The sequence below is a fragment of the Kogia breviceps genome, chromosome 12 (assembly GCF_026419965.1).
Source record: "Kogia breviceps isolate mKogBre1 chromosome 12, mKogBre1 haplotype 1, whole genome shotgun sequence".
Classification (NCBI taxonomy): domain Eukaryota; kingdom Metazoa; phylum Chordata; class Mammalia; order Artiodactyla; family Physeteridae; genus Kogia; species Kogia breviceps.
In genome coordinates, this window is record NC_081321.1 from 52,178,947 (window position 1) to 52,205,683 (window position 26,737).

At 41.4% G+C, this 26,737-nt stretch overlaps 1 protein-coding gene across 1 annotated transcript in view; it reads left to right on the plus strand.

Annotated features, from left to right (window-relative positions):
* The first annotated feature begins 19,468 nt into the window (after positions 1–19,468).
* Positions 19,469–26,737, plus strand: part of RASSF3 (Ras association domain family member 3) — a 73,791-nt gene continuing 66,522 nt past the window's right edge. The window contains exon 1 of the mRNA XM_059080357.2: positions 19,469–19,989. Coding sequence (XP_058936340.1) covers positions 19,879–19,989 — 111 coding nt within the window. The 5' untranslated portion in view covers positions 19,469–19,878. The remainder of the gene's footprint in view (positions 19,990–26,737) is intronic.

Consider the following 26,737-nt stretch of genomic DNA (forward strand, 5'->3'; position numbering starts at 1 on the left):
CAATTAAAACCTTCAGATCTCTCAGGCGTTTCCTTCCTTTGATGATAACTTATGGTTGCAGCAAAACTCGGAGGGAAACAGAGCAGTCTTTGGTGCCAGCTTGATTTCTGCAGGGCAATTCTAAACAGAGAAATCCCCACTTGTAACAGTTCTTTTCTCAGCTGAATTGCAGGTACTTAACGGCTAACAAACCCTGAACATTTAATTATTCTGATTGCCTCTTTTGCCCAGAGGGGCAGAGAGTCAGACAAAATTATGAGGTAAAGTTTGTGGTGAAGAGCTCTTGTTGCCCCTGTTGTCCAAATTTCTGTTTTTGGCCTCTCCTGCCAGCTTTCCATACCCTCGGAGATCTTGCTGCCTTCTACCAATGAGATCCAAAATAAAGAAAATTATTGTTCCACTTCTTATCTTCTTACCTCCTTTCTTTCCCTTCAAAATTCTTGAATCTTTATGCTTGTGACCTTTCCTCTGAATTCCAGGGGAAATGCATATAATAAATACATTCAATCAAAGTGTCCAAGAAAGTCTGTCACCCTTGGGAGATGGAGGTGAGGAGTTATAAGGAAAAGTCCTTACAGGGAAAAGAATTTGAAAAAGAATAGTTATATGTATATGTATAACTGAATCACTTTGCTGTACACCTGGAACTAACACATTATAAATCAACTACAGTCCAATATAAAATAAAAATTTAAAAAAAAAAAAAAAAAAAAAAAAAAGAAAGAAAGATCCTTACAGAGAATTGCTTTCTGATGGAAAGCATCAAATCCTTAGCAAATCCCTGCCGGGGAGGAAAGAGTTAGTTGGCTGGAGTGTAACAACTTAACACTGTGTCCATTGCACTATTATTCTGTAGGAGCAAGCAGTTTTATCTATAAGACTGCTATGTTGCCTGGCCAGGGTATTGTTAAGTGGAATGTAAAATACATAATTTAATTTAGTTTTTATTTTATTTTTTAAAATGTATTTTATTGAAGTATAGTTAATTTACTGTTGTGTTTTTAAATGTTATTTCTTTTTAAAAAATTTTATTGACGTATAGTTGATTTACAATGTTGTGTTTATAATTTAATTTTAAAGTCCTGGGTTTTGATAGTGGTGGGTCACCATCCAGAGGATTAATGTGCCTGGAGCTTGGTGGTGTCACCCGGCCTCCACCCCCATTTCACGTGTGGGATAAGGGACAGATGCTTCTAGTGCAGACGGTGGTATTGTGTTGGTATTTGCCAGGCACTTGAGCTTGCACAGTTGTGGCTTCTATACTAAGAGGCAAGGTCCTGGTTGGTTTTTTTTATCATTCCAACCACTTACAGCATGTAACTGTGTGAAGAAAATGGAAACTGTAACCGTTCTATTTTTGCTCTAGTTAAAAATACCTCAACACAGACAATGGCATCTCAACCCAGTATTTTTTCAAGATCATAGTATTCAGTTCTTTCATGGCTGACCTTATTTATTTCTTTAAATAAACATGGCTGCATCTTTAGCTTTCTATATTTATCAAAATCCATGTGATAAATTAGTACATCAGGGAAGAGTAAATTATTCCAAGTTTTACTCACATGGTTACTGAGAATAAAGAAAGGGAATAAAGGAAGATGTCACAGGGGAATGAATATTTCTTTACATTTGGGCTTTTGCTGCTGTGATGGATAGAAAACTGGAAAAGTGAATTGTGAACTGTCCAGTCAATTGTACATTTTGTAGTCCATTTGTACATGCCACAGAGTTGTTGAGGGCTCTGTATAATCACTATTTAAAATATTCATTCGTGTAGATTAAAATCTGGCATAGAAAAGATTTTTAAATATATTTTTCTTATGATAAAAGCAATATATATCTATTATAGAAAATCCATTAAATGTAAAAAAAACATTAAAAAAGAAAATAAAAATGACTCATAATTCCTTCAGGCTAAGGTGATATATATATAAACATTCTAGGCTTTTAATCACTTTTCTGTGCATAAATTATTTTTAGACAAAATTGGGGTTGTGCCATGTATTTAGTTTTGTAGCCTACATTTTTTACTTGATATGAAATCATGAATATTTCTCCATGATACTAAATAAGATGATTTTAATGTCTATATAATATACACATGTAAAAACCTGTTTTTATGTAACTTCTAATGTGGTTGAATATTTTTAATGGGGTAAAAATATTTACCTTTTAATTTCTATAATTTTTTCCATGACTTCTTTTTAGCTTTTAATTTGTAAAAAGTTTCTGTGACCAAAATTTTAAAAAATACTGAAGAGAATATAGCTGATATTTTATAATAAGTGTAAATGGAATATAACCTTTAAAAATTGTGAATCACTATGTTGTACACCTGAAACATATAATATTGTACACCAACTATACCTCAATAAGAAAATTTTAAAATAAAAATAATAAAAAATTAAAAAACTAAAGGAAAAATTAGAAATAATTATACTGTCTTTTGAAAAATAGTAAAACAAAGTATTCAAATAATACCAAATGTGTTGGGCTTCCCTGGTGGCGCAGTGGTTAAGAATCCGCCTGCCAATGCAGGGGACACAGGTTCGAGCCCTGGTCCGGGAAGATCCCACATGCCTCAGAGCAACTAAGCCCATGTGCTACAACTACTGAGCCTGTGCTCTAGAGCCTTTGGGCCACAGCTACTGAAGCCCATGCGCTTAGAGCCCTTGCTCCGCAACAAGAGAAACCACCCCAATAAGAAGTCTGCACACCGCAATGAAGAGTAGACCCCACTCACTGCAACTAGAGAAAGCCTGTACACAGCAACGAAGACCCAATGCAGCCAAAAATAAATAAATAAATAAATTTATTTGAAAAAAGAAGAAGAGGAGGTGTTCAAGACTTCGGCTTGCCCTGTAACAATGCATTCTGTGATGATTTGATGAACATTAACCTCCTAGCTCAATTCTTCCCTATATAAAGGAAAGGATAGTTTATGCTATCTTCTGTCAAAATAACACAAACACATTAAATAACCACTGTGTTCTACCACAATTATTTTGTAGACATATGCCCATGAACCTGACTTTCAAATTAACGGGAAGGGACACCTTTGATTTCCTAGTAATGTTGAAAAGGAAGACAGGTGGACAAACACACACACACACACACACACACACACACACACACACACAGGAAAAGTCCAAATGCATAGCAAGGTTTTTAACTAGTTCTAGACTATTCATTATATATGAAATGAAGGGTTTTAAGGTGATTTTTCTAATGTGTATACTATTTAACCAGAGTGCTCAAGTAAAAGCTAAAATATCATGAATTTTAATCTCATCTCTTGTTGTTAATTTCCTCTGTAGTCAGTATAAAATAGTTGAACGGGCTGGTCTGAAACCTGAGTCCCAGGGTCAGTTCAGCTGTGATCATGGGCCCATCGCTGAAATTCTCCAAGACTCAGTTTCCCACCTGTGAAGTGGCAGTAATTACAGAGCCTTTAGGTGAAGCTGAGATAACTACGTGAGAAAGTACCATGAGCATTTTAAAAACCATGGCCCAAGATACATCAAGCTATTATTATTAAACTCCTATTGTTTAATTTCTCCACGTAGAAATGCAGCAATTAACTGAAATACCACCGAATGACACAATAAAACTCTATGTTTGAGGTTTTTAAAGAGCTTTGGAGATGAAAGGACGCTAAGAGGTTTCTTCATAGGAGATCGGGTCGCAGCTGAATTTATTTTTAAATAATGTAAGGGAGTTGGTGATTGTATTCAAGTGGAGGTACTAAAAATAGCATCTTTAAAAAATTTTTATTATAAAACTTAACATGAGAATGAATTGTATAATGAATTCCCATATACCCATCAGGAACATTCAACAGTTGTTCAGTATTTTGCCACCCTTGTTTTATCCATTCCCTTTTCCTTTCTTTTGCTCAAGCAACTCCCAGACATCATATCATCCATACATACTTCAAAATATATTTCTAAAACCTATGCACATAAAAACAATGCCTTCATTGTCACTTAATAACTTTATCCTACAAATATTCCTATAATCATTTAAAAATAATAATACCATTATAACACGTTTGCAGCTTAAGAGCACTTGGTAAATGTTTTATAACTAGAACATCTCACTAAGGCACATACAGTCCAAATACTACTTTAAAGACATTCAGAACAATTATTTTCTTTGTGTGTCTGCAATACTAAATATTGTTAGTTTCATTTACCTTAATGTGTTTTCAGTTTGTAGGGGGGTTGCTTTTTCCCCCTTTTGATAAAACTTTGATTTTAATTATGTAAACATTCACACAGTTCCAAAATCCAAACTATATACCAAGATATGTTCACATAGTTGTGATTCTATCTCCTGTGCCTCCACTGGTTCCCTCCATCTCTTTAGAAGTAACTAATTTTTATTATTATTTTTTGGTTTATCCTTCTGTTGCTTCGTGTAAAAAATATTCTCCAGGGCTTCCCTGGTGGCACAGTGGTTGAGAATCCACCTGCCGATGCAGGGGACATGGGTTCATGCCCCAGTCCGGCAAGATCCCTCATGCTGTGGAGCGGCTGGGCCCGTGAGCCATGGCCGCTGAGCCTGTGCGTCCGGAGCCTTTGCTCCGCGACGGGAGAGGCCACAACAGTGAGAGGCCTGCGTACCACACACACACACACACACACACACACACACACACACACACACACACACACACACACACACACATTCTCCAAATAGATAGCATGTGACAAACTGTTCTGCACTATTCTATTGGAATGATTAATGCTGGAGATCATTCCATAGCAATAGGTTGAGATTGTTCTCATTTCTATTTATGGCTACATAGTATTATTTAGCCCATTGCCCAGTTGATGGATACTTGGGTTTTTCCATTTTTTAAACTGTTGTTATAAATTATGGTACAGTCATAACCTTGACCATGAGACATTTTATATTTTTGTCAGTGTGTCTTTGAAATTGTTTCCCACAAGAGGAAATGTATATCTAATTTTGCTAGATATTGCTAGATTATCCTCCTCTAGAGTTGTACCCATTTTGCATTCAAACAACCATATGTGATGTACAGCACAGGGAAATATAGCCGTTATTTTGTAATAACTTTTTTTTTGTGGCCACACCACGTAGCTTATGGGATCTTAGTTCCCCGACCAGGGATCGAACCCAGGCACTGGCAGTGAAAGCAGCAAGTTCTAACCACTGGACCGCCAGGGAATTCCCTGTAATAACTTTAAATGGAGTATAATCTATAAAAGTATTGAAACCTTATGCTGCACACCTGAAACTAATATAACATTGTAAATCAACTATACTGCAATTTAGAAAAAGAAACAAAGAGGATTGTATAATTGAAGATGTAATATAATGACAAGAATTGAGTAAAAGACAAAATACTCTCATGATAAAAAAGAAAAAATAGTCACTGTGATGGTTAATGTTATGCGTCAACTTGACTGATCTGAGGGATGCCCAGATAGTTGGTAGGACATTATTTCTGAATGTGTCTGTGAGGGTTTCTGGAGCAGATTGGTATCTGAGTTAGTACACTGAGTAAAGAAGACCCCCTCACCAGTGTGGGTAGGCATTATCTAATCCGTTGAGGGCACAAATAGAACAGGAGGGTCAATTAGCTCTCTCGGCTTGAATGGGGATGTTTCTCCGGCCTTCAAACATCGGCACTCCTGGTTCTTGAGCCATCAGACTCAGACTGGGACTTACATACATCATTGGCTATCCTGGTTCTGAGACCATCAAACTTGGACTGGGACTATACCAGTGGCTTTCCTAAGTCTCTAGCTGGCAGACCAGATCATGGGACTTCTCAACCTCTATAACCTTGTGAGCCAATTCTTCATAATAAATCTCTTTTAATATACCTAAAAAACCAAACCAACACAAGAAAACAATCATGTGAGAACGCCTGTTTCCTACAACCTCAGTAACAAAGTTGTCTAACTTTTTTGGATTTTTGCCAATTTGATAGAAAAGATGTTGTATCTTGCAGTAGTTTTAGTTTGCTTTTTTTCCCTTTCCAATTTTAGAGATATAATTGACACACAGCATTGTATATGTTTAAGGTCTACAGCATAATGATTTGACTTACACGTATCATGAAATTATTACCACAATAAGTTTAGTGAACATCCATCATCTCATATAGATACAAAATTAAAGAAATAGAAAAAAATGTTTTTCCTTGTGATGAGAACTCTTAGGATTTATGCTCTTAACTTTCACATATAACATACAGCAGTGTTAATTTTATTTATCGTCTACATTATATCCCTAGTACTTGTCTCATAACTGGAAATTTGTACCTTTTGATTGCCTTTGGCCAATTCTCCCTCCCCCACCCCCATTTTGCATTTTTATTGTGAGGTTGCACATTTTTTTTTGTAGGTTTAAGGGCTATTTTCCTTTGTTTTTCTGTGAACTATCTGAACTTATCTTTTGCCTATTTTTCTATTGGTTACTGCTCTTCTTGATGTTTAGGAACTTTTTTTGGATTATGGATATTTGCTGTTTGTTACAAAATTTGCATTATTTTTTCCTGGTTTGTTAATTACCTTTCTCCTTATTTAAAAAATTAGAGCATAATTTATATACAGCCCAACTCACCCTTTTTAGAGCACCGTTCAATGAGTTTTGACAAATGTATGCAATTGTGTAACCCACCATGACCGCAATCAAGATTTAGAATAGGGCTTCCCTGGTGGTGCAGTGGTTGAGAGTCCACCTGCTGATGCAGGGGACACGGGTTCGTGCCCTGGTCCGGGAAGATCCCACATGTTTTGGAGCGGCTGGGCCCATGAGCCATGGCCACTGAGCCTGCACGTCCGGAGCCTGTGCTCCGCAACAGAAGAGGCCACAACAGTGAGAGGCCCACCGCAAAAAAAAAAAAAAAAGATTTAGAATAGTTACTGTCATTTATCTTTGACTCTACCCATTGTATTCTATTTTGCCATGATTTTTTTTTTAGCTGCTACAACCATAACTTAATGTAAACAGTTTCTTTCAACAAATATCTCATAATTCTTTTCTGGGTTTTAAACAAACATTACATAGCCTGAATGTACATTCTACCTGGTAAGGACGCATATAACTAATAAAGCGCTTTTTTTTTTTTTTTGCTGTTAAAGCAAAGCTGAATAGGGTTGTTCTTTTTTATTTGAGGGGTTGTGGGACAAGCAGTAGTGTCGCAGGAAAGGGAGACCCCTTCCAGGGCCCGAGAGTGGGAAATGAATTGTTCAAGGAGATACACGTTCTGACAAAGCAAGAGACTTTATTGGGAAGGGGCGCCCGGGTGGAGAGCAGCAGGGTAAGGGAACCCAGGAGGACTGCTCTGCCACGTGGCTCCCAGTCTGCGGCTTTATGGTGATGGGGTTAGTTTCCGGGTTGTCTCTGGCCAGTGACTCTGACTCAGAGTCCTTCCTGGTGGTGCACGCATCACTCAGCCAAGGATTTCAGCAAGAAGGATTCTGAGAGATTGGTAGGACATATGGACTGGAGTGTCCGCTCTCCTTTTGACCTTTCCCGAATTCTTCCGGTTGGTGGTAGCTTGTTAGTTCTTCATTCCTTACCAGGACCTCCTGTTTAAGATAACTCATGCAAGTGGTTACTATCAGGCCTGGTGGTTCCCCCAATAGTAGGTTGAAGGTGCAAAAAGGAATATGGCAGCCTTTAAAGGACTTTTGGTAGTTTTGCTATTTCTAATGTGCTAATGAGGGGGATCAGGACACAACACCCCAAAATACTAAAGATCCTTTTGAGTGGAAAGCAACTGAGAAACAGCCAACTCCAGAAAAGCTCTATAACCAGAGTATAAATTTTCCTTTTGTAAAGGAAATTTCCATTTTTATAAAGGAGATTTCCATTTGTAAAGGTGTCTTCCTCTCCTGTAGGCAGAGAATGGCCAGAGACTCTTATCATATGAGAGGACTTAAGTCTGCTTAACTAATCCTACTAAACAACCCTTATTTAACTGGTGCCCTTCCTACAACCTCCCCTCCTCCTTTGCCAAAACCCCCTTCACACTGATAGATATTTAAACCCTGGGTCTATCTGCCCCTTTGGGCTTCCATCTTTTCTGGGAAGCTCCCTCCTGCCTATGTAACAAATCCTTTTCTCTAAATGTGTCTTTTGTCAGTTTAATTTGTAGGGCCCTAAAACCTGGACCTAAGAGGATAAAGGAAAAAGTTTCTTCCTCCCCCTGTGAGCTCCCCAGGTAAAATGTACATTCAGGCTGTATAGTATAATGATCATTTAATATACAGAAAAGAAACAGATATTTGTTGAAAGAAATCGTTGACATTAAATCATGGTTGTAGTAGGTTTTTTTAATTAAAAAAAGGACAAAATCATGGTAAAATAGAATACAATAGGCAGAGTCAAAGATACATGATGGGAACTGTCCTAAATCTTGATTGTGGTCATGGTGGGTTGCACAGTTGTATACAATTGTCAAAACTCATTGAACTGTCTTTATCACTTGCATTTTTTGAGTTTAGCGGGAGATTGAATTTTGCTAGGTTGTTTTTGACAGCAGCAGTCAGTGATACAAAGTTCAAGGATTTGGAGTCATGTCTCACAATGCAAAACCAGCACTCATCCTCTCTGGACTGTGAGAGTCGCTCACAAAACCACAGGAAGTTTCACAAGAGATGGTCAAGCTTGTTTGTTCTTCTCTGGCTGGTGTTACAACACAAGCCCCCGACGCTGCCTCTCAACACTCCTTCATGTCAAACCCGGGCTGGTAGTTCCCAAATGCCTGGAAGATAAAGTCTTAACTCCTTGGCTTATAGTTGTACACCGTGGCCCCTCATCTCTCTTGTCAACTTTTCTTCTCAGCTTCAAGTGTTTGAATCAGCCATTTAATAGGCTGTGCCTAAGTTTTTGCTGGTGACCTTTCCGCTCGTCCCTGAACTTCCTACTCTCTTCTCTACTTGTCTCTCTGCTTTATGTCTCAACAAATCTCTTCACATTTTCTGATCTTTGGTTTATATTTTGACACATTCTTCATAGATGATCTTGGCACAGTCTGTCACCATTATGTAATGGTTCCCTTGGGTATGTTTTTCTCACCAACTGAAGTATGAGCTTTTGGAGGGCAGGGAACCTACCTTACACTTCTTTTATACTTTACCTGGTTTCTCTGGTGCTGTGCACATAGTGAGGTCTGAAATGTTACTTAATGTAACAAAAGAATGGAGGTTACAGACCAACAGAGGAGAGTAGGGGAGAACTTTAATTCTCCTCCAGAAATCTAGCCCCATCAGCAATTTGTCTCTTCTTCTTTTTTTTTTAAATGTAACTTAAAAAAAAAATTGGGGCTTCTCTGGTGGCACAGTGGTTGAGAGTCCGCCTGTTGATGCAGGGGACACGGGTTCGTGCCCCGGTCCGGGAAGATCCCACATGCCGCGGAACAGCTGGGCCCGTGAGCCATGGCTGCTGAGCCTGTGCGTCTGGAGCCTGTGCTCCACAACGGGAGAGGCCGCAAAGGTGAGAGGCCCGCGTACCACAAAACAAAACAACAACAACAAAAAAATGTATTTAATTGTTTTGGTTGCACTGGGTCTTTGTTGCTGCACAGGCTTTCTCTGGTTGTAGGGAACGGGGGCTACTCTTTGCTGCTGTGCGTGGGCTTCTCATTGCAGTGGCCTCTCCTGTTGTGGAGCATGGGCTCTAGGCGTGCAGGCTTCAGTAGTTGTGGCTCGAGGGCTCAGTAGTTGTGGCACATGGGCTTAGTTGCTCCATGGCATGTGAGATCTTCCCAGACCAGGGCTTGAACCCATGACCCCTGCATTGGCAGGTGGATTCTTAACCACTGTGCCATCAGGGAAGCCCTCTTCTCTTCTTTTATGTGGACAATTTATGTAGCCCAGTTTATGCTGCCCCTAAGGCCTCCTCCATAGAAATTCTGACCATTAACCTTTCCTGGACAAAAAAAAAAAAAAAAGCATTAATATTTAGCTAAAGCAGTTGTCTTAAGACACAGATTTCAAAGTCAGACATTTTGGGCTCTGGGTATACGTACTATTTACTGAAAAACAGTCATCAGATCTCTGCCTTGTGTTTGTGATAAATGTTCCTCAATTAACCAGTGTTGAGGAGAATTTTCCTCTACCCTTCAAAGGTTCTTTTGGCTGGTCTAATAATCAAATTGACATCAGACAGATTAACAGGAGAAAAGCAAATTTAATTTCATATGTATGGGAAGTTCGAAGACAGAAGGCTAAAATGAGGTATACATGCCATCCTGAGCTAAGGAATGGGAAAGGGGCCTGGGTCTTCACAGGGGATGAGGGCAATTCACAGGACAAGAAGAGCAGATGTTTGGTAATCATATGTTTGCCCTGCCATGCAGATAGGTCACGCAGATAAATTTATCTCTGGTAATAATTATCATTCTGGGAAAGACCCCCAATTTAAATTCTTCTAGCTGGTTAAGGCAGAGGCAGACGTTTCTCTTGAGCCCGCAGGGTTTTGACTGCCTTTAGCTCAAAATAATCCACATGCCAAAGTGGCACATTTTGGGGAAGCTTGTTCTGAACCCCTTCACCACAGAACTCTCCCAATTCTCCATTCTTCCCTCCAGCTCCCAACCCCTTGAGATTAGTTAAATTTTTAGCAAAAATTGCAGAAAATGTCCTTTTATTCTTCACAGGTTATAAAATGAACATGTCTGTGGAGAGAACATCCCTTGACAAGTAGGCTCAGCAATGGATAGTGACTCCTGTTTTAAAATCTCCCAGTCACAGCTCTGCTTTTAGAGGCCCCTGCAAGAGATGATGCCCCTGTGAATGGGCCATAATAATGGCGACTCTTCCATGGCCGAATGAGTGCAGGTTCTCCCTACCTGTATTCAAAATAAAAGATCTGGAGCTAAAAGCCCTTGGCAGAAGTGTCGGGTAGGGTGGGGACTTAAATTAATTGGAAGGACTGGTCAAAATAAATATTGGAAACTTCTTCGAAGTCCCAGCCAATTGAATAAGAATAATAATTTCTCTCATTTTAAAACTTCAGATAGCAAATATTTTTCACATAAATACACTCTATTATAACGCATTTAAAATCAATTAACTGCAAATCATTCTGGCTGGCAGAAACCTGGTTTTTCTCTGAGGCAGTCTGACTAGATTGGTTAAGTCCCAAAGGCAATGTAGTACAGTGGTAAGGAGGGCAAACGTAGGAGCTAAGACTGTTTCATCCAGGGTAGCTCTTATAGTTACTCCATGCTTCTTTTTCATCAGGGGATAACGATGAGGATTTGGGGGATTAAATGAGTTAATACAGACCAAGCACTCAGAATAGTGCCTGGCACATAGTAAAAGCTAAATAAATGTTCAGTGAATTTTATTTATTTATTTTTAATTGAAGTACAGTTGAGTTACAATGTTGTGTTAGTTTCAGGTGTACAGAAAAGTGATTCATATACATATATAATTTTTCAGAATTCTTTTCCATTGTCGATTATTATAAGATATTACATATAGTTTCCTGTGCTATACAGTAGGTCCTTGTTGTTTATCTATATTTATTTTTGCCTTGTCTGAGTGATCCTCTATGGTAATAATATCTTAGGAATTAAAAAACAAGATACCAATTGCTTCAGGTTTTTTCCTATAGGATTTCTTTCATTGAACGTGACTAAACTAGTACTTTAATGAAGGCAAACAAAGTATGTTTACTCAGTAAAATTCCCAACTATTTGAGGAACAACTCACCTAATTAAGTTTTAGTTTCAAATGCCCTTTGGAAGTCCTGTGTCTTTGCCAAAATGATTAAAAATGATGTTTTTAATGTTTTGTTTGGGGTTTGGGGGTTTTTTTTTTCTCATTTGAGGGCAACTAGAATTTTCATTCTATAATTTTCATTCACCATGTATAGGTCCATCTTTTTAGCTTGGCTTATAAAAATTCTCAACTGACCCATATGTAGTTAATGGTAAGTGGGAAATACCAATGAACGTCTTAGACCCCCATGGTGGTTTTGTGTGGTGTTGGGTTTTTACAATTTATGAAGCTATAGCAAACAAAATTTTATTTATTTATTTTTGCGGTACGTGGGCCTCTCACTGTTGTGGCCTCTCCTGTTGCGGAACACAGGCTCCGGACGCACAGGCTCAGCGGCCATGGCTCACGGGCCCAGCCGCTTCGCGGTATGTGGGATCCTCCCAGACCGGGGCACGAACCCGTGTCCCCTGCATCGGCAGGCGGACTCTCAACCACTGCGCCACCAGGGAAGACCCCAAACTTTATTTTTACTATATTTGGTTTTTCAGTCTTAAACTAATTTTTACTCTGGGGTATTTTTGCTTGTTTTCTGTTGAGATTTGCATGAGAAACGAAATGTTTAGTCATTGAAGTGCTAAATGTTTTTTCTCCTGTCTTCATAATTTTCTCTTACCACCATTGCAAACCCCCAGAGTGCCTAAACCAAGATCATATTAGATTTGTATCCATCTGGGCCTTATTGAAACTATTCTAGTAGTTATTGCCTTTTTAAAATAAAATATTTTTCACAAAATAGTGAGAGTCTTCAGATGTTTTAGGGCTGAGGCCCCCTCCTCTCATTCTATAATCCGTGGATGAAGTTCCTTGTAGTGTTAAAATGTAATTGTTTAAAAAGTTGCAGTTATTATCTTTTAGTTTCCTTTTGATCTTAAAATTAAGAAATGTTCCAGGCATACAAAAAATACAGAAAATACCATAAAAAATCTCTTCAATACCTATATAAAATATTTATTAACATTTTAACATATTTGCTTTGCTCTTTTCCTTTTTAAAGAAGTAACATGCCACAGCTACAGTTAGAGATTGCTTCCCATTCTTCTTCTGAGGGGAAGCCTTCTCATCTGTCTTTTGTTTATCTTTTAATGGAGACAAGTAATTATCACTTGAGAGTTCGTGTTAATGTCAAGGGTTTTGAGGGTCCGAGAAAGAAGGTAACATGATAAAGTATCATAATGATAAAGGACTTTTTCATCAGCTATGTGCTTTCCCTTGGCCAGTTCTTATCAGAGTAATGAGGAAATGCAGAAGCCCAAGATGAAATCTACTTGGACACAGACACCAAACTATGGGGTTAATTTGGGAATAATCATGCCAGGTAGTATCCTTTGTGTAAAATATTTTGGCTCATTCTAGTAGGTCCTAGTTAGGTTGGATTGGCCAATCTAGTGATGGGAAAGACCATTTGTTTTTTCCTTCATCTTGTCCTTTACACCTGGGTAACCTCCAGGTTCATAGGTAGTGTATCATTTTCTTGTGTACTGGGGATGTGTCCAAACATGGAAATATTATCCTTACCTGTAATCATATTAGCTAACATTAATTGAGTTGTTTTTATGTGCCAGGCACAGTGTATTATGAGCCTCATTTTATTTATTCCCTGTAAGAACTCTTCAAGATAATTACTATTATCCCCCATTTTCCAGATATGGAATGGAAGGTTAACCAAGTTAGACAACATGCTGTTGGTTACACCATCTTGGCCTGCATTTCAACATAGGCAGTCTGATTTCCAAGCCCATATAGTTAACCACCAAACACACAGCCTTCCAGTTATTATATTGTTTATTTCTGTTGTCATGAACAAAATGGATGTAACAAGAGTGATAGTTGATGCCACAGTCCCTGTTTGTGTTGAGATAAAAGAGTTACTGATTGTACTAGTGTAGCTACCCTGGTGCATATCCTCTAAGTATCAGCCCTGAAGTGATGAACTGCCATCATCTTTAAGTTTGAGCATCATAGAATTTTTGAGAGAAATTTTAGCATGTCTCGTTCCCTTTTTTAAAGCCATTTTATTTTTAAAAATTTTATTATTATTATTTTAGGCCACGCCATGAAGCATGCAGGATCTTAGTTTCCCAACCAGGGATTGAAACCGTGTCCCTGCACTGGGAGCACGGAGTCTTAACTACTGGACCACCAGGAAAGTCCGTAAAGCCATTTTAAAGACCAATCCCTTTGGATGGGTTCTGTTTGTTTCAATGTGAGAGAATGACATTTCTAAATTATTTTCAGGGGAACAATTTATCATTTTGAAAATCTTCTGATTCTCTCTGTGTCTCTATTGATTCTATCCAATGTCAAGGAGAATAGAACTTGGCAGAAACATGATGAGAGGGACTTTCCAGCAGGAAAAAAAAAAAAAAGATATGATGGGACTATCTCAAGATAATATGGGCTGACTCAACTGGCCTAAACAGTTTTAAAAAATATATTATCTCATATAACAAGGAGTCCTAATTAGGGCATCTTCAAGGCTGGTTAATTCAAGGACCCATGCCAGTTCTTTGCATCATTCTGCTTTGCCATCTTTAGCCTTTCAGTTTTGTCTACAAAATGGCTACAGAATTCCCGGGAACCACATTTAGGCATGACAAGATCCAGTGGAAGAGAGCCTTATTTGGTGAGTCTCTTTTCACGGTGAGGAAAATTTTCCCAAAAGCCACCCAGCTGATGTTCCCTCAGGTCTCAGAGTCTCAATGACCACGTCTGTAGGAGACCTGCTCACACCTAAAGGGATTCCTGGCAAGGGCCATGGGACACCACAACTGACTGAAAATCAGGCTTTCCTCCCAAGCTGGGATTGGATCACCGTCCCTGGGAGGGGAGGATTCCTGAACTAAAGTCCTTATTTGGTTAACAAGGAAGTGAGTAGTGGATATTGAGTATGTAACAAGGTCTAATATTTAGGGCAAGTAGACTAATATTTGCTTGACCTTATTTTGTGCCAAGGGCTTTACATGGATTCTCTTGTTTAATCCTTAAAGTAAACTAAAGGAGCTAAAACAGGGACATTGTTATTTCCATTTTACTCATGATGAACCTGAGGCAGAGAAGCTAATTAAATTGTTAAAGATCACACAAGAGTTAAGTAACAGTGTTATACAAATTCAGGACTGCCTAAACTCCGAGGCCATGCTTCTTCCATAGGACAGAGGTATCAAAGGTACAGTTGTCCATCAATGTGACCTTTATTATAAATCTCCCAGATAAATTACCTCAGTTTTTAGCATAACTTAAGAATATTACCTACAGTTATGGTTACACAAATATAGTCATAGCATACATGCTGTTTCATGACCTGTTTTAAAAAATATTTGTTAATCTCATGAGTGAAAACTGTATTTTGTTGTTTTCATTTGCTTGAGTTTTCTTTTTTTTTTGTGGTACGCGGGCCTCTCACTGTTGTGGCCTCTCCCGTTGCGGAGCATAGGCTCCGGATGCGCAGGCTCAGCGGCAACGGCTCACGGGCCCAGCCGCTCTGCGGCATGTGGGATCTTCCCGGACCGGGGCACGAACCCGTGTCCCTTGCATCGGCAGGCGGATTCTCAACCACTGCGCCACCAGGGAAGCCCCTGCTTGAGTTTTCATAAGCCTTAACAGTTTATTTTCTGCCCAGCAACCAAAGGATTCCATTAAAAAGGTAAGTCAAATCATGTCATTTCTCTGCTCAAAACCTCCAGTGGTTTCTCATCTGAGAGTGAAAAGCAAAATCAAACTCCCTGTATTGTTTTCAAGGTACTATAGGAACAGTAACCTTTCTGTCCCTGTAACCTTTTGTATAGCAATTCCTATAATTCTTCCATTCACCCATGTCAGACACACTGACTTCTCTACTCTTATTCAAACATGCCAATGCACTCCTGCCTCAGGGCCTTTGCACTTGCTGTTCTCTGCCTGAAATATTTTCCCCAAGGATATCTGCATGGCTAGCTCCCTTACCTCCTACATCTTTGCTGAAAAGTGACCTTTTTGGTAAGAGTGTCAACAAACAGTCTATTTAAAACATTCTTCATCTTTCTTCCATAATTTTTATGTGAGAGTACTTATTACCTTCTAACATATTATATAATTTCCTTATTCATTTTGCCTATCTCCCTCTAACCTTCACTAAAATACATGCTCTCCTAAAACAAAGATTTTTGTCTCTTTTGTCCAGTGATATATCCTGTGCTGAAATTAGTGTTTGGCAGATGGCATGTGCTCAATAAATATTTGTTGACTGAATGAATGTTTTAATTTATAAGTGACTGATAAGGTATTTCTATTTTTCCTTTAAAAATTTTTTTAAAATTTTTTATTTATTTTTTTGCGGTACGTGGGCCTCTCCCGTTTTGGAGCACAGGCTCCGGACGCGCAGGCTCAGCAGCCATGGCTGCGGGCCCAGCCGCTCCGCGGCATGTGGGATCCTCCCAGACCGGGGCACAAACCCATGTCTCCTGCCTCGGCAGGCAGACTCTCAACCACTGTGCTACCAGGGAAGCCCCTATTTCTCCTTTTTTAAATAGTTTTTATATACTTTAAAAAATATTTATTTGGTTGCACTGGGTCTTAGTTGCAGCAGGCAGGCTCCTTAGTTGTGGATGCAAACTCTTAGTTGGGGGATGCATGTGGGATCTAGTTCCCTGATCAGGGATCAAACCCGGTCCCCTGCATTGGGAGCACAGTCTCAACCACTGCACCACCAGGGAAGTCCCTATTTCTCCTTTTATAAACTGATTGTCATGTCCCTTGCTTATTTTTTTCATAAGGTGTCAAAATTCTAATTGATTTATATGAGCTCTTTGTATTTTAAGGATACAGTTATGCACAAAATATTTCCCCCAGTTTTCCCCTGTCTTTTGCCATTATGTGTGTTAAAATATTAAAAATTTTACATAGTCAAACCTAGAAATCTTTTCCTCTGTGATCTTGTGTTTTATTAGGACAAGTTGACAAAAGAAAAATTTTACCTCTAAGTATATTTAGTCAAAGGGTGAGCTGTGTCTAAATTTTTTTCCTACATTTATTATATTGATATTTGAGTTTCTACTAAAAGAATCTGATTTAAACTTCGTGATTTATAATCACATTTATAGGATTATTTTTCTCCTGGGTGGTTTATGTGGTGAGCAAAAAGGGTTAAAACTGTTACTAAAGCCTCTTCTTACAAATTCTCCTGTGTGTTTGACAGTAAGTCCATTCAGCTGAACTTGGTTGCACACATTTTAGTTATTCCATCCCCTTCCCTGAATTTTAAATGTTAAAAATGCTTAATGTGACATTTTGAATTTTTAGACAAATTTTACAAATACTAATTTCATGAACCAAATTTTAAATTCATAATATTTTTTTATCAAGAATACTACCAGGGGAACTGCCTGGCCGTCCAGTGGTTAGGACTCCATGCTCTCACTGCCTAGGGACCAGATTCAATCCCTGGTCAGGGAACTAAGACCCCACAAGACATGTGGTATGGCCAAAAAAAAAAAAAAAAAAAAAAAGGTACTAAAGTTTGCCCAAGTGTTAAAAAAAAAATACTATCAGAAAAATATAGATATATGATTGCTATGCTGATTTAGGAAACAGAATGCCAATTCTTCCTTTATTTATTTATTGCTTTTTGTTGTTTAAAAGCAGTGCTTCTGGGCTTCCCTGGTGGCGCAGTGGTTGAGAGTCCGCCTGCTGATGCAGGGGACATGGGTTCATGCCCTGGTCTGGGAAGATCTCACATGCTGTGGAGCAGCTGGGCCTGTGAGCCATAGCCGCTGGGCCTGTGAGCCATAGCCGCTGGGCCTGTGAGCCATGGCCGCTGAGCCTGCGCATCCGGAGCCTGTGCTCCGCAAAGGAAGAGGCCACAACAGTGAGAGGCCTGCATACCACAAAAACAAAAAACAAACAAACAAAAAAAGCAGTGCTTCTACTTCATTATTCAATTATGCCTTTTTGTTACACCTGATTCTAATGGTGTGCTGACAGGTATAAAAATTAATTCTGTCCTTTGGAACTTAAAACCAATACCAGGAAAAAATCCTATTTATGGTATGGTGGATCACAAAGCACTTTAATGTATTTTTTCTTTTAATATGTTTCTTGAAATTATTCAGAAACTGCATAAAATAATTTGTTCTCTGCGGGGTTATTTCCTTCTTTCCATTCACAATAAAACAAGTTATTTAAATTCTTTAACGTACACATGACTCTTAAATTGGTGTATTTAATGAGGATTGTGTTAATGAAATAATGGAAACCAAATGACAAATATCTATCATAAAGTAAGTATATCATCTCATTCCCTTACATTAGGTTATGTGCATGGCATACATAGGGATCAGCTTAGACTGGGTGAAACAATATAGAATTAGAATTCCTGGTTTCTAATTATTCAGTAGCTGTGTGGCTGGGAAGGCTTTAATGTTGCAGGATCTTTAAAATGGGCTGTAACTCCACGGCCTGCCTCTTGGGGTTGCTGTGAATCCCTTGGGTTAATAGACAACTTTGCAAACTGGATGTGAGTAAGCCTGAAGGAAGATAGAGCAGGTATGCAAGCCTTCTTTCTGCCTGAAATAGGATGACTCAAGAGCCAGTTCTCTCCTTCTTGTCATCTCTGGGCCAGCTCTTCCTCCCAGCTAGTCCACAAGCGACCATGGCTGACACGGACCAAGCAGAGGACCTAGAAGGGTTATCTGAAGATCTTCAGATCAGAATGATCCCAGGCCTGCCACCTTACAAGCTCTCTTCCTTTCTTTAAGCCTCAGCTGCTCTAGGTGTAAAATGAGCATAAAATAGTCCTAACTACCTTATAGAGTTGTTTTGAGGACTAAAGGAGATAATGCAAGAAAGTTTAGCTATAATGGCTGAAAAATTTGTTTTCTAACCTGTCTCTTCCCCTCCTAAGAAGCCTCATCCTAAAGCCGGCTTACTATAGCAGGGCTGAAACTTCAAAACAACCTTTCGGTCAGGATCTCTGCAAGGAAGTTAGTATGATTTAAATCAATTCAATAACACCAAGGTGTAAATGACTAGCATCCACAGGTGGCTTGGAGGAAAAATTTGCATTTTAAAAGAGGATTAGCTGACAGAAAGGATTAAGAAAATAGGGATTTTTTTTTTTTTTTTTTTTGAGGAGGGTGAATAGAGTTCCCTGAACCCTTCACCCCAACGCTGAAAACATGCCTTGTAGGTTTAAAGCGGATTGTGGAAGGGGACATTTAAAAAGCACGTTTAATTAATAAGTACTCGAACTACAGAACTAGTTCACCCCCCTTCGCACCAAGTGGTCTCAAAGATCATAATGACCTTGGCGGGTCCTTATCTGGGAATGAACCCTCGCTAGAAAGAAGGGCTAGAGGGAAAGACCGAAGCTCAACTGAATTTCCGGAAAGGATGTTTTCATTTGAATAAACTCAACCCAGTCGTTACCTCCCCATTCGTCTCAGCTAACTTTTAACCCTCCTGGAGGGCCGAGGTGCCGGAGTTCAGGACGGGGCGAAACGGCTGCAGGACGCCCGAGGGTCTTGGTGGTGGTGGGGTGTCCCTCGGCCGGGCAATCTCCACTGCCACCAGCTGGACCCCGGGAAGGGGCGAGCAGTGCGGGGACAGCGGAGAAATTTCCCTGCTCTGCTTGGGCCCTCCCCCAAACCCGAGCTAGCCGGGCGTGGGGCGGGTGGACTGATCTCAGAGGAACTGGCAGGATCCGGGAGGCTGGGGAAGCGAACGCGAGCACAGACGCAGCCATCGTGGGGGGGCTCCCGGGGTTCCCCAAATACTGCTAGGGAAGAGCAGCACGCCTGGAACCGGCCGGCTGCGCCGCCCCCACCTGCGGCCGCGCGGGGAGTGCCCAAGCCGCGTGGGGAGCGTCTCTGGCCTTTCGGGGCGGGGCCCCAGGGGCGGGGTCGCAGGCAGCTTCAGGGCCCCAGCCGCGCCCAGAATCGGGCCGGGAAGCCGGGAGGCGGCAGGAGGGCCCCGGACGGCCGCATTGAGCGGCGGCCGCAGCTGCAGCAGGACGGCCCGCCGGCGGCTCGGGGCCGCGCGCCGGGAAACTCGTGGGGCGGGCGGGCGCGGCACCCCCTGCCTGGCCGCCAGCTCCCCGGGGAGGCGGCCCGCGCGCGACGGGACCAGCAGCATGAGCAGCGGCTACAGCAGCCTGGAGGAGGACGCCGAGGACTTCTTCTTCACCGCCAGGACCTCCTTCTTCAGGAGAGCGCCCCAGGGCAAGCCCCGCGCCGGCCAGCAAGTGAGTGGCGTGCCTGGTAGGCGCTGTAGCCGGCGCGCGCTCGCTCCCGGGGAGTCCCGGCGCGGCGGGACCCCCAAGTCCACGGGTCTCCGCGGGGCGCGCAGGGGATGCTTGCGAGGAAGGAGGAGGAGTTGGAGGCCTCCGAGAAGGGGTTTCTGTCTTTCCGGATGCCGGGGTAGTGCCTTGACCTTGTGCGTGCGGGCGTGCGCGGGGCGCCCTGGGGAGGGAAGCCGGAGCGAGGGCGGGGAGGCGGAGGGCCCAATCCCGCCTGCCGCGCCAGATGGCCTCTGTTGCTTTGCCTCCGGCGGCTGGGGGGCAGTTCTGAGAGCCAGGAGGCGTCCGCCGGCCACTCTCCGCTTTTCCCCTGCGCCTGGGGACGCCCTTCGCCCCCTCGCGGGCCTCACGCCGGCCCCCACTATTAGTCCGTTCCCTGGCCTGTGGCCCCTGGAGTGGCTTGGGGGCCGTGTAACAGCCAGGAGTGGACGTGGGGACCTGGCCTCCCCTACCTTCCCCGTCCAGGAGCCTCTCGTGGCGGGATGGGTGGGGGAGCGCTGAGAGGAACGCCTGGCCTGACTAGGGCAGGCGTTCATTAAATCTTGGTAGCGAGAGTCAAGGTTGTGCGTTTCCAGTAAAGTCAATTGTATAGATGCCTCGAATGTTTTGCAAACAAGTTCCGGTGCTAGGTAGGATCGGCCGGCGAGAGCTGAGCCTTCGGCCGTTTTCTTCCTTTTTTGGAGGAAGCGTGCAGAGGGAAGCATGACTTGGGAGAAGATGGGAAGAGTACTTGGGCCGGTTTCGCCGACCGTGACAGTGTCAGGGAGGTTACCCCGAAACAGGACACTTGGGTAGACTTCGAAGTCGGGCGCTTGAACCCCGCGGCCTCCTGGCCCTGGGAGCCACACCAAGGAAGCCCTGCCAACCCAGACGTGCTCGTATCAGATGAGAGAAGGCTGGACCGGAACAAATTGGTTACTCTTAAAAAACAGTAGGCGCGCTCCAAACATCGCCATCAGACTTAGTTCTGGAGACTAGAAGCAAGGAAAATCGTTCAGGGCCGGGTGATGCCTTCTGGGAGGGGTGAGGACGGAGTAATGTGTCAGGGTTTCCTTGCCAGACTTTTTAAGTTTATTTAACCACTTTATGAGGTCAAATTTCTTGTTAGGATTCGGAAGTTTTTTGAACCTCTTAACTTCCAAACCAGAAGAAGTGGGGAGAGGGAAGGGCAAGAGTGAAGTCGGGTACCCTTATTCAGTAGGTAACCCCAAGTGAAGTTCTGGTTCAGTAGGTCTCCGTTCTTTATTGTTTCTAAGGCTTAAGGCCATACAATTTACTAGTCACTTTAACCTGAGGCTGCTGTAACGAATGCCGCAAGCTAGGTGACTTAAACAAGTATTTGTTTCTGACAGTTCTAGAGGCTAGGAGTCTGAGATCTGGGTGCTAGCATGTCGGGTTCTGATGAGGCCCCCTTCCTGGCTTGCAGACAGCCAACTTCTGGCAGTGTCCTCGGGCTGCCTCTTTCCTGCTTAAGAGGACACTCATCCCATTGTGTGTGGGGCACCCTCAAGACCTGGTTACCTCTCAAAGGCCCCGCATCCCTGTCACATTAGGGCTTCATCATGTGTACTGGGCAGGGGTGGAGCAAAAACATTCAGTCCATAGCAAGTGAAATCTTATTTTTAGTGGAGTGTATTTTAAGGACAGGAGTCTGCTGTGAGGTTTCGAAGTCAGAAATACCCGCCCTCCAGTCATTGGTAGAAGGATTGTATTTCCTTGTACTTTTTTCACTTTGCTTTTCTCTTTATTTCTTGACCTCCCCTTTCTTTCCTCTCTCTCCTTTCTTGCTGTCATCATTTGACACTTGGAATAGAGATTGTCAGAGATGGTTGTGGTAGTTTGAAGTCTGTTCCGGAGGTGACTAGTATCTCCAAAAAACTAGCTGGTCTTGAATTCTCCAGGTGTGAGATGCTCCTTGACAAGGGCCGAAGTATCCAGGTTGAACTTGTATGAAAATGCTTTAGTGCTTTAAAAGTAAAAATATTTTTTTCTGGGTTTATACACACACAGTGTTTCTATGTTATACTCATTAACTTATGTAATATTCATTTAGTATATATATATTATACTCATTTAATGTTACTTATTTAGTATTGGTCTGACATCAATATGTATTTTGAAGATTGTGCTGAAAATCAGGACAGTAAGACCTAGACCTTTGCTTAAAGAGCTTCAAAGTATATTCTGAAACTTTATTGCCTGTGTATTTCCCCTTCTAACATAACACATACAGGGTGCTGATTTAGAGGACTTACATGCCAGTTGGAGAAGGTGTTCTCATTGAATTTTTGTGGGCATTTGGGTTTATTTAAAGAGTGAGTCTGTTCAATTCCTGATAAGATTTGTGAGTTAAGGAAGTAAAACATCATAAATTTAAAGCAAAGCACTCTTAATACAGAACATTTCTTTTACCTGAGGTTAGATAAGCCTTTTTTCATTTTTTACGCTGGTGATTGTAAGAATTAGGTAGGCACTTCTGACATGTGTAGAAGTGAAATTTATCTTCAGAGAGATGGAAAGAGAAGTTGTCAGAAGGACCTATTATTGATAATAGTTTTTTGGTGCTATACCACCTGGTGGAAAAGCCAGGAAAATGTGGTTTCTAGAACTCGTGAAAATATCCAGGGAAAGGAAGATGTTTGTGGTAAAAGCAGGATGGGGAGAAAGGGGGAAGGAGGTTGAGAAATTTCTTTCTTCTCTTGCCTGGCAGAGGAACATAGCCCAACTTCTTTCTTTCTCCAAGAATAACAAAAATGTTATTTTCTTTCTTATTTTATATTGGTGCCCTCTTTAAGAAAGAAAAAAAAAGAAAGGAAAAGGCTTAAAAACCGGTCTGAAAGATATAGAGGGAATGAACATGTGTGGCCTTTTGGTGGTAGTTTGAATGTCATGCTTACTGCTGTATCCCCAGGGCCTCCATCAGTGAATAATAGTTGAAATGAATGAATTCTTTCCTGGTTCGATAATTTTTGGCTCTTTATGGGTTTTCAATGTACCCTGTCTCATGATTCTTCTAAGAATCCTCTGAGCATTAACCTAATGAAAGGTTAAGCCTTGTTAAGTGGTTCACCAAAGACCTCCATTTAGGTGAGGGAAGGGCAGAACTCGTTTTCCTGACTCAAATTCCGGTCTCCTTTTTGCTGCTTCTCGGCTATAAAAATAATTTTTGTTTGTTTTTTTATTTTTGGCCGCACCATGCGGCATGTGAGATCTTGGTTCCCCGACCAGGGATCAAACCTGCACCCCCTGCAGTGGAAGTGCTGAGTCTTAACCACTGGACTGCCAGGAAGTCCCCCAAATAATTTTAATATTCCATTTTCCTTTTGCAAAATGGACATCTATAATTTAGGAGTTTCTTAAAACTTTGACACCAGGTAGGTGTCTTTCATATATCTTCATTACAGTGTTCATGATTCATACTTTTGAATTCACCGTTTTGTTTCGTGCAGAACCAAGAATGTCAACAGTCTGTTGCCATAATTTTCCTTTTCTACACATTCAGGCTTCCAAGAGTAGAAATGGACTAAAATTGTTGGACTTCCCTTGTGGCGCAGTGGTTAAGAATCTGCCTGCCAGTGCAGGGGACATAGGTTTGAGCCCTGGTCCGGGAAGATCCCACACGCCGTGAAGCAACTAAGCCCATGCGCCACAACTACTGAGCCTGCGCTCTAGGGCCTGTGAACCACAACTACTGAGCCTGCGTGCCACAACTACTGAAGCCTGCGCCCCTAGAGCCCGTGCTCTGCAGCTTAGAGAAGCCACCGCAATGAGAAGCCTGCTCACAGCAATGAGAGGAATCCCTGCTCTCTGCAACTAGAGAAAGTTCGCCTACAGCAATGAAGACCCAATGCAGCCATAAATAAATAAAATAAATAAATAAATAAGAAATGGACTAAAATTATTAATATAATCTGTCAGCATGTCTTGTTCTGCTTTTTCTGTAAGCTAAGGCTTGAGCCTTGTGTAGATAATAGGAATAAGACATGACACTGTGTTCGCTTTAAAAGTACAATAGTCAAGAAGTCTTGAAGACCTTGAAATTGTCTTCTGAACCATCCATGCTTTTAAAAAAGTTAAAGTGAAGAATGGTTTAATAAGGCAAGCCTGTGAGACTCCACATAACAGGCCTCAAGTTTGCCCCTGGGTTTTTTCCTTATCATAATTTAAATATTTTTGTGGTTCTCTGGTTCTGTGTCTTATTGCTAGAATCAACAGTAATGAGTTGCACTGTTTTATTCAGTGTTTCCATTAGAAGTTTTGGTGATAGACTGCGGGGGGTAGGGATGCAAAGAACAGTGGTTTATAACATTAAAGATATTTCGGTTAAACTTTTTATACTAACATTGAATTCCTATATTACTGAATATAAACATTCCCAGCAGTCAGTTTTGCTGGGTGCACAGTCATGTGCACATTTTGTTGCCATGTCTGATATATTCTGTCCTTGCACAGTATTAATCCATTGGAATTTTGTGTTTGTGTGAGCAGGGCTCACAGAGACACATTCCTTTAACTAAAATTCAAAAGGAAATCAGTCACCAATCTTATATACCTGCATACATGAACAATACACTCTCTACCTCATTTCTTCTTCTGGCTAACTTGCAAGATTTGGAATTATTTGGAAAGCAGTGACACAAAACATTTACGAAAAGAAATGCTAAAAATATCCAATAATGTGGTTATTCTTTTTAGACTTCCTTTGGCAGTCAGTGCATGTCATACTGTAAACATTCATTTTCTGGGACAAAAAAATGAGGCTGACCAAATGCTTTCTAGTGTGGCCTGATCACCAGCTTCTAGCCCGGAGCATCAGTTCTTGCTTACTCCCAGCTTCCCACATGCATATCTGCCTTTTGATAAAGGCCCCAGTTTGAGGCTTCTTTTTCACTTCTGATTTGTCCTAGGGTCATTAGCTAGCCAGACCCTTCTTTGGAAGGCATGGTGAAAGACAACATTGAATGTTATAAGATATATGCTTGCAAAGGTATATCTTGGCTAACTTGGCCTGTTTGCGTCCTTGTCTCATTGAAGAGCTGATATATATGTTGCCTTGTAGGAGGTTTTATTCTGGCTCAGCAAGTATTGCCTGTATCCTATATGTTATATAACAAGGCTCAACTTATTGTTCGCTCTCTGATGCAACAGCTTTTAAATAACAACCTGTAACTAGGACCCTAGTCTTTTTTTTTTTTTTTTTTTTTTTTTTTTTTTTTTTGCGGTATGCGGGCCTCTCACTGCTGTGGCCTCTCCCGCCGCGGGGCACAGGCTCCGGACGCGCAGGCTCAGCGGCCATGGCCCACGGGCTCAGCCGCTCCGCGGCATGTGGGATCTTCCCGGACCAGGGCACGAACCCGCGTCCCCTGCATCGGCAGGCGGACTCTCAACCACTGCGCCACCAGGGAAGCCCGTGGACCCTAGTCTTATTAATTCTTCTTCAGTTGCCTTCAATATCCAGGTTATTCCCCATCACAGAACCTGGGCCTGGAATTGCTTCCCTTAGTTCCTCTTCCCTGTCAGCTTACATGTCACCTTCCCAAAGAAGTCTTCCTGAACCACCAATCCGAAGTAGGCACCCTTCCCTCTGAAAGTCCTCTGCTCTTTCCCTTCATAGCAAAAATTATAATTTGTTATTATATTTTGTTTAGGACAGAGACTAGCACGTTTACCCAGGGTCTAAAATAGATACCCGGCAGTTAGTAGGCGATTGAATGAATGGAATGCTACTCATCATTTTGGATGGAAGTCCCAGTACTTGGTACTGTGAGTTTTCCTTTATACACAAATGTACACAGTTTCCCCCCCTTTCCCAGCTACACCATAAGCCTCCACAGTATCTTAGCCATTTAAAAAAGGATGATATTGATATATCTGTTACTTCTAGTTTAGATATAACTCTATTTTTTTCCTTATTTTAAGAAAGCCACTCATTCATTCATTCATACAACAGTTGAGTTTATTTTTGCAGTGAATGGAAAGAGTAGAAGGCTGAGGGGAGGGGTGCGTACTTCGGATTGGTGATTCAGGAAGACTTCTCTGAGAAGGTGACATGTAAGGAGGATCTGCATCTTCCCCCCACCCCCAAATCTGGCTCTGGGGACAGAGCAGTGAAAAAATAATGTCCCTAGCCTCATTTAGTAATTTTTAAAAAGCTTATCAATTACACAAATTAAAGCATCTCTCATTTTCCTTTAAAGAGCTAGCTCCTTTAGTAAAAGGGACCTTTTAACTGTTTACAGTTTTTCAGGAACCACCCCTATTGTGCAAAGTCTGGTAAAGCTATTACATCTGTTTAGATGGAAACGTTGGCTGAGATGTGTACCCCTGTAAAACAAGCCACATTTCTCTGTTGACATCTGTCCTAAGCTTGTAGATGATTGTGTTCCAGCAGAAACATAATCATCCTATAGTTAGTTCTGGTTTGCCTCTCAGTGGCTAGGTGAAATGGTTTTTGTTTACTTGCTATATACGTATTTTTAATGGAGAGGGCCCAGATACACACTAGGAAAGAGATGTCAGAGCCCATAAAAAAGATTAAAATGTGAAATAAAGGTAAAAATGTCGCAAAATAGAAGTGAGCGTCATTCTGAAACTGTGCTGCCCACATAGGGTGGTTACTAGCCTGATTTGAGAGAGGCTGTGAGTCTGAAATACATACTGGATTTCCAAGACAAAGGAAAGAGAATATAAAATA